Source organism: Mustela nigripes, chromosome 2 (genome assembly GCF_022355385.1).
Source record: "Mustela nigripes isolate SB6536 chromosome 2, MUSNIG.SB6536, whole genome shotgun sequence".
Classification (NCBI taxonomy): Eukaryota; Metazoa; Chordata; class Mammalia; order Carnivora; family Mustelidae; genus Mustela; species Mustela nigripes.
In genome coordinates, this window is record NC_081558.1 from 3,472,736 (window position 1) to 3,485,776 (window position 13,041).

The 13,041-nt window shown below is 59.6% G+C and overlaps 1 protein-coding gene across 6 annotated transcripts in view; it reads left to right on the forward strand.

Annotated features, from left to right (window-relative positions):
• The window catches only part of KDM4B (lysine demethylase 4B), a 130,822-nt gene that overhangs the window by 35,490 nt on the left and 82,291 nt on the right, over positions 1-13,041 (forward strand). For all 6 annotated transcript variants that reach the window (XM_059388723.1, XM_059388724.1, XM_059388725.1 and 3 more), the window contains one exon: positions 11,405-11,570. In XM_059388723.1, the coding sequence (XP_059244706.1) occupies positions 11,430-11,570 (141 nt within the window). In that variant the 5' untranslated portion in view covers positions 11,405-11,429. The remainder of the gene's footprint in view (positions 1-11,404; positions 11,571-13,041) is intronic.

The window sequence follows — 13,041 nt, forward strand, 5'->3', positions numbered from 1 at the left end:
AGATTTTATTTAGGGGCTCCTGGGTGGCTCAGTGGGTTAAAGCCTCTGCCTTCTGTTCAGGTCATGATCCCAGGGTCCTGGGATCGAGCCCTGCATCGGACTCTCTGCTCAGCAGGGAGCCTGCTTCCTCTATTCTCTCTGCTTGCTTCTCTGCCTACTTGTGATCTCTGTCGAATAAATAAATAAATAAAATCTTAGGGAAAAAAAAAAGATTTTATTTATTTGTCAGAGAGAGAGTGCGCGCATACACACAAGCAGGGGGAGCGGCAGGCAGAGGGGAAGCAGGCTCCCCACTGAGCAGTGACCGTGATGTGGGACTTGATCCCAGGACCCTGGGATCATGACCTGAGCTGAAGGCAGACACTTAGCCGACTGAGCCCCTCAGGCGCCCCCGCTCCCCGTACTTTCCTAATAAATAAGGGGACAGAGGGTTTTAAGGAGGTGCCTCTGATGGTGGTTCAGGGCTGTTGCTCCTAAGAAGACAGGGCACGGCCTAATCACCTCCCAGCTCACATCCAGGGAGCAGGGTTGAGGGTGTGGCAGTGACCTTCGTGGAGGATTGGTCAGTGTGGGATGAACGGTCCTGTGTGCTCCCCGGCCATTTCACGTTGGTTGTTCCGGTGGTCTGAGAATCGTGTTCAGGGTTGATCTCCAAGGCCACAAGGCCGATAGGACTAAGCATGGGCTGGATCGTGGCTTTTTCTGTTTCGCTATGATTTCGGAATTCGGGGAAATGGGCAGTGGGACTCAGGTGCCCTTTTAGAAGGGGTGAAGTAGAGGTTTTGTTTCTTAAAGGGTAAACTTTGGGCGTCTGGTTCTGGGGTCAGCAAACTGGTCTACAGACCAATCTGGCCCACTGCTTGGATTTGTAAATAAAGTTTTATCAGCATACAGCTTTCATTGACATGTCGTCTCTGTCAGCTTCCTCCTCACGATGGTAGAACGGAATGAGCAGTTGTGACAGAGACAGTGTGACCTGCCGAGGCAAGAGTGTTTACCGTGCAGTCCTGTCGAGAAAAGGTGCACCGTCCTTAACCTGGGCTTGCTTGTTGCTCGCTGGGGCTGGGGGATTTGGAAAGGGTTTCTTCTGTGTCTCCTAAGATATTGATTGCTTTTACCCTTCAAAGTTGTGCTTCGTTGTGGGGCGCCTGGGTGGCTCAGTGGGTTAAAGCCTCTGTCTTCAGCTCAGGTCATGATCCCAGGGTGCTGGGATCGAGCCCCACATCAGGCTCTCTCCTCAGCGGGGAGCCTGCTTCCCCCTCTCTCTCTGCCTGCCTTTCTGCCTACTTGTGATCTCTGCCTGTTGAATAAATAAAAAATCTTAAAAAAAAAAAGAAGTTGTGCTTTGTTGTAAGGCAACCAGTTCTCTAGAACTTGTCCACCCTCTCCTCTTTGCACCCAGATCCATGGGACACGTTCTGTGAGCATAGCTTCCCCACGTGGCTAGATTAACCCTTAGTGGTCCCTCGCTGCGTTCGTCCTGACCTGTCCTCGCCCACAGTCGGTCCTTTCTACAGCTGAAGAAACTGGGCGCCACGACTGGAAGGTGTGAGAAGGTTCTCTGGCAGAGCGGGGGAGACGTGAATGAAGCTACTGACTCCTTCTCCAAAAGGCCTGGGGCCTTCGAGGAGATCGGAGTCCTTGAGACAAACCGGACTGGTCTACTGCGGCCTGGCAGGTCCCCAGTAGGCTGCTGTGGACTCTGTAAAAAAAATTCATTCTTACGCAGATGTAATTTGCGTACCATAATGGTCACCCTTTATGGGGGCGCCTGGGTGGCTCAGTGGGTTAAGCCTCTGCCTTCGGCTCAGGTCATGATCTCGGTCCTGGGATCGAGCCCCGCATCGGGCTCTCTGCTCAGCAGGGCGCCTGCTTTCTCCTCTCTCTCTGCCTGCCTCTCTGCGTAATTATGATCTCCGTCTGTCAAATAAATAAATAAAATCTTTAAAAAAAGTCACCCTTTAAAGTATACAGTTCACTGATTTTTAGTATGTTTGCACAGATCTGCAACCGTCATCACCACCACCTAATTCCAGAATATTTTATCACCCCAAGAAACTTTGCATCTTGTAATGTGTGAGGTACAGGAAGCAGTCCCCCCTTCCCCATCCGCAGCCCCCGGGGAGCCCCCATCCTGTCCGTGGAGGAGCCTGTTGAGGGCGTGTCACACATGTGGACATGTGTACGCCCCCTGTGGCCTTCTGTGTCTGTGTCTGAGTTGTGGACTTGGGGTCTGTCCCCGGGGCTACGCATGCGAGCGCCTCGCTTCTGTTCACGGCCGCGGGACGTGTGCGTGTGGGGGGGACACGCTCTGTGTAGCTGTTCATCCGTCAGTGGACTCTGAGGTTGCGGTGGACATTCACGTACAAGTTTCTGTGCGGACGTATGGTTTGGTTTTCTTGGGGGGACGCCTCGCGTGGAGCTGCTGGGTCATGGGGTCCCTCTCTGCATCACCTTTTGAGTTACTGGTGTCCTGCTTCTGCAGCGGCTCTCCCGGGTCCCGTTCCCCCCAGTGCCCACGTGGAGTTGCAGGGCAGCTTGTCTGCGGGGGTCGCACGTGCGGGCACAGCTCCTGTTGACCCCGTCCCTGTGTCTGGCTCCCCACCCCCACAGCGGATCTAACACTGCGGCCTGAGGAGGGCGCTCTTCCCTCTCGGTGGCAGGGCACTGTCCACGCCTGTGTAGACTGCAGGGACACCAGGGGTTGTGGGCCCGTTTATGCTCCGTCCCGTTTCCGATTTTCTAGAAAGTGCTTCCGTCTGAGCAAGCATCTCCCCGAGATGGACCCCGCGGCAGCAGTCTCCGGGTTGGGGCTATGTGGTGACCGTTCCTTCTTTCTCTGTGTGATGGGTTTTTCCCACAGCACCTGCAGCAGACTGAACCGTGTCCCCGGAGGGGCCCACAGCCCACTCCCGGGGACCTGGGACTGCATTCCCTCGCATGGTAGAAAGGTCTTGGCATCTGGGATTACGTGACGGCCCCCAAGATGGGAGATGTTCCTGGGTCGGCACAAGGGCCGGTGCGACAGGGTGGCGGAGGGTGGGAGTCCGAGAGATGGGCGGTGCGGGCCAGGGAGGCGGGGCCTCTGGCAGCGGGAAAAGGCAGGGAAGCTCAGAAAGAACGCAGCCCACATGCCATCCAGGACAGACTTCTGGCGTTCAGAGGACAAGTTACTAACGTTCGGAGGTTTGAAGCCATTAGTCTGTCATGGTTTGTCATTGCCGACCACAGCACTGAGCGCACGGGGTGATGCTTCGTTTGGGCTTTTTGGACTTTGTGTAACTCTCACACCAGCATGAGGCTGGTCCTCGGCCTGTTGCCCGGGGCTCCCCGCCTGTTCGGTGCCACGGGAACCTGGTCCAGCCATGTTGCCTTCCTCGCGGCTCTAGACCTTGCCTTTCTTACTTGGCCCTGGCTGCCTCTGTTCCTGCCTCTGGAGACGCCCTGCCTGCTCTGTCCCCTTCTGTCTCTGTGACCATCTCCGGTTGGCCAAGTCGGTGGGAGCATGCTGGAGCAAGTCTGGCGTCCTCCCCGGGCTGCGCCCAGGCTTCCGCCCATGGCCTGCCCTCGTGGGCTGTCCTCCTGGGCCCCCTGCTCCCACCGGCTCATTTCTCCGCTGCTCGGAGGGTCAGCACCAAAGTTCCCCCAGCTGGGGCTCCTCGGGCCAGAGAGCGGAAGCAGAGGCTCCACGAAGAGGCTTCCACGAAGCGGAGGCTTCGTGACACTGGGGTCAGCAGGTGGTGTCCCCCCAACCCCCCGCCGTGCGGTCTCCGGGAGTCAGGGATTGTGCCCGTGCCTTGTGGAGAACCTGGGGTGTACCAGGTGCTTCTGGTGGAGGAGGAGGACACAGAGGGCGTCGTACTCGGTCTCCTGCTGCGCCCCGACCCCAAGCAGAGCTGCTCGTGGGTCACGGCCCGCGCAGCTGGCGGGGCAACGGGGGCTGGGGGGGCCTTGTGTCACCTCCGCAGTAGGTTCCAGGTTGATCCCTGGTGAAGGAGTGGAAGCCCCTCCTGGGACCCCTCTCGGGCCCCTCTGCTGTCGCCCCCTGTCGGGAGCCGTGCTTTGCTGGCACAGAAGCCATGTGGAGGTGGGCCAGGGAGCCCATGGCTGGGCTGGGAGCTTTGAGCTTCAAGCTTCATCTGATGGCCAGACCACCTGGCTCGGAGACTGGCGGGCAGGGGGAGGCAAGGGCCCGGGGTAGAGAGCTAGGGGAGATGCCCCCTCGGGGCAGGGGATGGGCCTCGCCGGGAAGGACTGGGGTCCCCAGGGAAGGTTCACCCCTCATGTTGTGGGGCCCCTAATACTTTTCAAGATAAGTGGATTTAAATATCTCTCAAGGTTATCCTTCCCTCATGGTTAACCTTCCTCGTAAGCTTACATTTGCTCCGAGGACGTGCTTTCCAGCACACTGAATGTCAAAACCTCAAAGCTGCGGGTTCCACCCATTCAGTTTCTGGAAAATGTCTGCTGTTGGGCCCCATCATCCCTTGGGGTCAGTCTCCGAGCCCATCTGACTCCGGGCCAGGGCAGCCCTCTTATCCCCGACTCTGGTTCCCATAGGGACGGACAGAGCATGTGCTGGCTGAGGGGCTGTCCCCTGGCAGGGGAGGGCTCATCCCTGAGGCATTTCTCACCCAGCCCTGGGGGCGGCTCTTGCGGCTTGGTGCACCCCCACTGTCAGGATCTGCGGGGCTTCTGCCCCATGGTTGAAGTCCAGATACAGCGAGAGCCTTCTGCTCCCGAGGGGGTGGCAGCCGTGGGGTTGGGGGTGGGAAGCACGGCCACCCAGCCAGGCAGTGCGGTGCCCATGGTGGTGGAGGACTCCTCAGGGTGGACAGGGTGGCCAGGGTGGCCTGTCCCCAGCTCGTGAGTCCCTGCCTTTGAAGACGATCCTGGGTCAGGTGCCAGCGTGTGTGGTTTGGTAACCCAGGATGGCTTTCCCAGGCCTAGGTGACCATGACCCAGAGAATGACCCAGACGGCAGCAGGTAGCCCCGGTCAGTCCAGTCCAGAGTCTCTGCTCTTGGGACACATCCCTGGGCTGACGATGCTTGTTCCTCTTCCGGGGTGGGGAGGCGTGACCCAAGACTGCCCAGGACAGCTGGGATGCTGCCCCCAGGCTCTGCAGTCCAATTGCTTCCAGGTGAGGCTGCAGGTGGCCAGGAGGGCATCGGGTCAAGAAACAAGCGACCTTAAAAAAAATGAAGAGCTTTATTGAGATGTAGTCACGTGCTTGCAATTCACCCATTTGGAGGGTGTCGGTTGGTGGTTGCTGGTGCGTTTGGCCCCCCGCTTTTAGCCTCAGAGTGAGGAGCAGAGAGGGAGGGGGGAGGCTTTCTAATCCTGCCCGAGGTTTTGGGGCCTGGCTCAGGCAAGTCATTGCCAGGGAACCCACCGAGAGGCCGCCCTTCCTGTTAAAGGGTATGCCCGATGGACACCCCGGCTGCCTCTGGCTTCAGGATGCTGCCCTGTTTCTTCTGCCTGGCTTGGTGTGGGCGAGCAGCGAGGGTGGAGGTGGGAGCCCCCAGCCAGGCCCAGGTCTAGGCCTGTGGCTCCTGCCTGCCGAGCGTGTGGCTGGAAGTCGAGTGACACTCGGATCGAATGGGCCGGGGAGATGGGGGCTCCAGGGTTCCTGTTGCGTGAGGGGGCCTGGGCTGGCCTGGGGTTGGGGAGGTCACATGCATGGAAATCGCGAAGAGCTTTCCAGAAGAGCTTTCCAGAAGCATGCTCACCTGCTGAGCTTCCTTGGCTGCTGTAACCAGTGGCTGTGAACCTGGTGACTTTATCCACTTCTGGGAGGCGGTGAGTGTGAGTGACCCTAGAGGCTAAAGGCAAGGCATGGGCGGGGCTACTTCTTCCGGAGACGTTCGGGCAGAACTGATTTTCGTGATTCTTTTCAGCTTCAGAGGCCTGCCTGCTCTCTCAGGCCTGGGGCCCCGTCCTCGGCTCCATCCAGCCTCTGCTCCCCCATCACGTCTCTCCTCTCTCCCTCTTTTGATGGTCCAGGCTCATCCGCCTCTCAGGGTCCTTAAGTCACCTCATCTGCAAAGTCCGACCACAGTCTTATCCAAACAGCCCCCCTCACCCACCGCGCCCTCCGTCTCCCCTTCCCTGTACTTGGCTCCTCCTTCCTCGTCCTTGGCGAGTTTTGTTGCTTCTGTCATCGGAACGCATCCAGTCCCCTCCTCACCACCGTTGTCCCGAGCTGCCCCTGTCCGCCATCTTCCGTGCTGGTCCTGAGCAGCCAGGCCGGACGGCAGGGCCTGCAGGGCCCAGGGCAAGGGGCAGCCCCAGTGCTCCTCATTCTAAGACGGGAGAAATTCAGGAGGGCGACAGCCAAGCGTCGAAGTCAGGCTGGGACTGGCCACTGAGGTCTTGCGCCCGCAGGGCCGGCCCTGCCTGTAGTCTCTTGCCCACAGCCACAGGGGGTTTTCTGAGGATGTAAATGGGACCTGTGTCCTTGCTCTGGGCCACCGGTAGCTTCCCAGTCAGCCCGCTGCAGCACACGCTCCCCCACGCGGCCTGCTTGGCCGGCCGGCCCCCACTGCGCCCCGCGGTCTCTCCTCCCTTCCAGGCCGCCTCTCCAGGCCACCCTCTGTCTGGAATTTTATCTCGCCCCAGACCTCTGTGTGACCCGTGCCCCCTTCGCTTTTGATGTTAAATTTGGGCCAAGCACACCCTTGCTGCCCAGCGTGCTGGGGTCTGGGGGGAGCAGCCAGGATTGAGGTGTCAAGTGACTTCACGCTGCCTTATCTGTTTTTGACGTTCTCATTGGCCGTTCTGGGACGTTGTAGTCCCCGGCTTGGCAGCTTCTGGCCCCAGTGCTTAAGACCTCTTGTTCCCTGGTCGGGCCTGGTGTGAGCTCAGCCCAGGAGGATCCCCAGCTCCTCAGGCGCCCTGTGCCGGGTGTGCGAGGGCCAGTGCAGAGAGGGGAGACACGCTGGCTTCGCGCCTTCCGGGCCGCTGAGCGTGGAGGAGTTTCCTGTGATTGTGTCAGCGCCGGGTGGAAACGGATCCAGAGATGTTTGGAAGTAGAATCCCTCCTTGCTCCACTCTGAGCTGTGCATCCTTTCTCCCCAGTTCGAGATAAAACTCCAGGTCTTTCTCTTCCCAGCATGGGAGACTGAGAGAAAGGGGTCCCCGGTGGAGGGTGCGCCTGGCTGCAGCCCAGGGGCCAGCGGGGCGGGGGTGCAAGGCCCGGCGGGCAGCTGCCAGGGAGGGCCTGGCGGGCAGAAGCGTCCGCGTCTGCCGTGCTCGCTTTGGTTGTACATACACACGTGCGGATGTTTTATTTTATTTTATTTTTAAAAAAAGATTTTATTTATTTGAAAGCGACAGCATGAGTGGGGAGGAGAGGGAGAAGCAGGCTCCCCACTGAGCAGGGAGCCCAATGCGGGCCTGGATCCCAGGACCCTGGGATCACGACCTGCGCCGAAGGCAGACGCTTCACGGACTGAGCCCCGCAGGCGCCCTCACATGCGTGTATTTTAACCAAGCATCTCCAAGGGCATTACGGGCGTCACAGCTGCACCTCGCAGTAACACAGCGACGTCCTAAACACGAACCACCGCCTCCTACTGTCCCCCGCGGCCCGCCCTCGTCCAGACACCACCCCCATCCCTGCATGTGTCCGTGGGGCGTGCTGCTTCCACACACGGGGCGCTCACATCTCTAGGGGAGGGTAGTGGAGGGGAACCCGCTCTTGTTTCTCCAAGGGCAGAACGTTCCTCCTCTTTCTTTCCTGCTGCCCTCCACCCACCTCCCCCTCTTTCTGCAGCAGGCTTACAGAGCTCTAATTCACAGGTAGAGTTCGCCCACTTAACGTGTAAATTCCGTGGTCTCTAGTGTGTTCCCAGCGTCGCGTGACCATCCGCATGGTCAGTTTCAGAACCTTTCCATCACCCCATAAAGGAACTCCAGACCTCAGCCTTCTGTGTCTGCTTCCCTCCCTGAGCGCACGGGGCAGCATGTCAGCACCTCACTCCTCTTCGTGGCCGGGTGGCTTCTCTGTGGTGGGGACACGCCGTGGGCATCCATTCATCCATCAGTGGATGGACACTGGGTTGTTCTGCCTTTTGGCCACCGGAGCCAGTGCTGCTGGGAACATGGCTGCACATGTTTTTATGTGGATGCACATTTTTATTTCTCTTGGGCCCTTTTCAATGCATAGGATTGCTGGGTCATCTGGTAATTCTTGGTGTGACTTTCTGGGGACCATCAGGCTGTTTTCCTTGGTGGCCACCTCATCTTGCCTGCTGCCCCTAAGCTGTGTGTCAGCGTTCTGATTTCTCCGCATCCTCCCAAGCACTAGTTGTTGTATGGTTTTTTTTGTTTTTTGTTTTTTTGTATTTTGTTTTTTTTTTGTTGTTTTGATTACGGCCATCCCGGTGGGGGCGAAGCATCTGCCATCGCGGTTTGGGTTTGCGTGGCCTTGAAGGCTAATCGTGCGGATGGCCTTTCCGCGTGCTGGTTGGCCGCGTGTGTATTTCCATCAGAGACATTAACTGGGCTGTTCGTTTTTTTCTCATCCCGTTGGGAATGCACCTGCTCTCCAGTGTGTCACCGACCTGTGGAGAGCTCAGTGGTCTTTCCGGAGTGGCCTGCATGGTCTGTCAGGGAGCCGCTCACTCGGTCCTCTGGCCCCGCTGTGTTTCCAGTGCATCGGGAGGTTGGCCCAGGGCTGCTGTTTGCCGAGATTCCTTTTTCATTTCTTAAGTACGTACATGTATGATTTTTATTTGCCTGCCTTCAAAAAACGTGTCGAGGGTATGGAGTGTGAGGATTATAAAACCATTTTAATTTTCTTCTTTATATTTACCTACTCAAAACCTTCATTTCCAAAGGCACAAATAAGGCAGAGGAAAAAATCACACATAATCCGCCACTGAGCTGCGCCTGGGCGATGCCGGCGGTCGGAGTGAAGCGTGTCTTGCCACGGCGCATGTGCAGAAGCCCCACCTGCTGTCTTCTCATCTGCTCTCTCCACCTCCGAGCCGGGAAACTCATCGCTGCGTCGTGACTCGCGATGCGCGAGGGAGCTCGTGTGGGCAGGACCCCCGGCTGCCCGGGGGCCGCCTGGGAGGAGCTGGTCCTGGGGACGTGGTGGGTGTACCGCACAGCGCCCTCTGCCCCCCACGCCACCCCACTGTGCCAGGTGGCCGACGGACCCGGGGCAGCCCCCACTGGAGGTGACATGCTTGTCCCCAGGTGCTCAGAGGAGGCTATGTGCCCTCCCCTGTAGGCCACGCGTGAGCTAGCCTGGGAGAAGCAGCCAGCTGGCCAGGACCGGCCGGACCAGATCTGGAAGCTGTTGGGCTGGGGACTCGGGTTGTGCCACCTGCCTGTGTGTGGCCTGGACATGTGATTTCCCCGGTGGCCTCTGTGAGCTGTGTGAAATGAGCTGCTTGTGTGGAGGGGATGAGTCGCCCATATCAGTCATGTACAACAGGCCTGGGAATTGTTTCGTGCTCATATGCCCGCTGCCAGCCAGCCTGGGCACCGTCTGCGGCAGGCTGAGGGCTCAGGACCAGGGGCCGCGACCAGGACGACTATAACCAGCCAGAGGCGGGTTGCTCACCTGCACAGGTTGGGTGTTTGGTGGGGTCCCCGGGGGCTCGCTGCACTGTGTGGTGGCGGAGTGTGGGGTTGGCAGGCGTGGGTGGCCCGTGGGCTGCGGGCCGAGGAAGGCCGATGAGCATTAGCTGCGGTTTGGCCTCTAGTTTGAGCTGGTGTCCCGTGTGTCACCTGCGGTCCCTGCCTGGGGAGGTCTTGCCACCACCCTGCCCTTCTGTGGCTCCCTGCACAGCTGACAGCCCAGCTCAGGCCATGCTGATGCTCCCAAGAGTGTCAGAGTCAAGGGCATCCCCGAGGCCATGAACTCCCCCGGGACAGACACGCTGTGTGCTGCTGCCCGCTGCGGAGGCCGTAGGAGAGCCCCACAGGGTGGCATGTGGGCCAGAGGGGAGAGGTCGGGTGCTTTGGGGGCTTGGGCGGGGATGCAGGTGCTGGGTCCCGGCTGCAGGCGAAGGGGGCTGGGTTGGCATGGTGTGGTGGCCAGTCCCGGCGGCCGTCAGGGTTCCCGTGGGGCAGCCTTCTTGCTTGGCAGCCTGGCTGTGGCCCAGGTCCTCCGACGCCCGCTGCTCTGGAGGGACGCCGGGGACGACCCCTTCCCCTTTACAACGCTGTTTTCATGGGGGTTTCCTGTGATTCCACCCAGAACTGTTGTCACACAGTGCCACGCACACTCCTGCTTGGTGGCTGCCCCTCAGGGAGAAGCCTGGGGATTTGCTGTGTACATGAGGCAGAGGCCCGTGGTGGGGTCCCAGCCAAGGACAGCGCTGGCCCCCTGCGTCAGGCAGGACCCTCAGGAGCCCTTAGTGGCAGGCACTCTGTCATTGGAGCAGGGCCTTAGTGCTGTCCTCCTGGTTCCAGCGCTGTCCCTGCAGGTGGGGGATGGGATGTTGAGGGCAGTGCCTGGAAGGGGTGCCTGGGGCCCCCAGAAGCTACCCAGTAGATGCCACCGGTCTTAGCTGCGCTTTCTGGTCTCATGCTGCCCTCTAGTGCCTGCAAGGGGGACTGCCTCAGGGAGGCTGCGGCCGCATCTTGGCGACACTGGAGCCCCCTTCCAGGGCCAGTGGACTCCCCCATGCCCCTCTTACTGGGGTGGGGTGGGGGAGTGTCACAGGAAATTGGGTTTGGCTAATTGTCTTCGGGGCTCTTGGGTCTGTATGCCCTTGGGTTCTGACCTTTTCCAGGGGACCCTTCCCCAGAGTCAGTCCCCAAGCTCTCCCTGCTTGGGATGGGTCCCCGACTGCCTCGCTGGGTCCCCTTAACTCCTGGAACAGGAGGGGGCCGCCATAGCATGTGTGCCCTCCTTCCCAAGAGGAGCCTGTCCCCAGCCTCTCTGCGGGCTCCTGTAGTGAATCTTGGGCCCGACATCTCAGCTCCTACGCAGAAACTTCCGGGCGCAGTTGCAGCTGAGGGTGACCGTGCGGAGCCCAGCCTCACTCCCCTCCGAGAGCCCCCACACGGGCTGCTGTTGGCACGGGCACCCGGCTCCCAAGTGTATGCGCTGATTTGAAGCTGCCGCCGGCACACCCGGTCGGGACGAAAAGGCCCCGACCAGGAAAGCTTGTCTTTCTCGGGGCCCCGGCTTGAAATCAGCACTCCTGCTTCCAGGGTTCTGTTGGCTTGGAGAACTAGGGCGCCTCTGTTTTTAATTAGCTGCAGCCCTCTCGGTTTTCTGTGCCAGCGTGGAGAGATGGAGTCGGCTCCCAAGCTCCTCGCTGGCCCCAGCCTCCCGGCGCGGCCCCTGCCTTTGTCTCCCCCAGGCCGCGGGTATTTTTAGCAGGACCGGACGGGTGGCGGCACTGGTGCGCTCACACTCTCTTGTCCTCTCCTCGCAGGTGTGACAGCTTCTCCGCGGCAGCCATGGGGTCTGAGGATCATGGGGCCCAGAACCCGAGCTGTAAAATCATGACGTTTCGCCCAACCATGGAGGAATTTAAGGACTTCAACAAATACGTGGCCTACATCGAGTCCCAGGGAGCCCACCGGGCGGGCCTGGCCAAGGTGGGTGACGCCCCAGGCCCAGCGCCACCTTCCACCGGCTCGGCTCTGTGTGGAACCCTGCGTCCCCAGGCCTGTCATGGCCGTGCCAGTGGTCACCGAGCCTCTCTCATCTCGTTGTCAACGGACGTTACGGAGTTCCTCCCATGTGCCAGGCTCTCTCGTAGGCCTGGCACGCAGACATGAGTCCCGCAGCCCCTGTCCCCATGGGGGGCCGATGGCCGGGGCCAGTCCCTGGGAGTAATGGACCCCTAGGGCCTCGTGGCGGTGCCACACAGCACGGCTCACGCCATGGCGTGTGGCGACAGGAGGGTGTCGGGAGTCCGGGAAGGCTTCCAGGGAGACTGGTCCCCGTGAACCGTGTCTCTTCCCGTGGCATGTCTCTTGTGTGCCTGTCCGTGCCTGTGCATGGTGTGGGAGCACACAGACAAGCGTAGCCCATGTTGCTTTTTACCGTGAATGCTTCACGGGAAGCTGTGAGTGTGGTACTGCTCGCCCGATCGTTTGGAGGGTTTGTAACCTGCTTGTGTGTGGTCTGGTGGCTGCCTGTGTGCCTAGCTCTTCCTCCGAGGTGCCTTGTTCTCTGTTCTTAAGAGTGAGGGGTCAAGGAATTTTTCCCACAAAGAGCCTCGTGGGCGGGGCCGTCTCTGTGCCCCACTCAGCTCGGCCACTGAGGAGACCTGCGAGCCGGTAGGCGGGACTGTGTGCCACTCAGTCTGCACTTACGGTGCACCGGAGTGTGAATTTCACGGGACTTTCACTGGTCCCCAAACATTCTTGTTTTGTTGTTTTTTCCCTCTATTTGAAATGGAAAAAAACAACACGCCACATTCTTGGCTCAAGGAGCCATACAAAAGCAGCCCGGCTGGGGATAGTGAGGAGTGTGTCCCCTGCTTCCTGCCCCCACCTGGTTTGGGTGGTTTTTTAATGGGTATCAAGCCCTCGTTGTTATGGTTATGTTTCTAATCTCAGCCCAGGGAGACAGGGCAGGCTTCCTACCCCACACACCAGCATGGAGACGGCGTTCTGTGGGCCAGACAGTTGGGGACCAGAACCTCTACTGTTGAGTTAGTTTTGCTCCTCCCTTTAGACTCCGTCAGCTGGAAACCCTGGGTCCTGGGTTCTGGCGGGTTTGGGGGTTTTCTGCCCGGCTGGCCAACGGGCCATTGTCAGGGGACAGTTTCCCACCTGCTCTCCCCTGTCGAGGGCCCCTGGTGTGGGGCGTATGTTTGTGGAGGGGGCCTCCTGTGCCTTGCCTCCTGTTGTTGGCCTGCTTCTAATTTTCCCAGGTTGCAGGAGCCCTTGTGTTTCTGGTTCGAGTCCCTCGTGGGAAGTGTCACGAGTCGCGGTCCCACATGGCTCTGTCCAGGGCCCTGTGACCCCGCCGCTCTCATCCCAGCTGTCTCTTCTGTCTCACTATCTGGGGCTCCTCTCTCCTGGCTGGCCCACTGGCTCTGGCTGTTTCTCGAGTTTT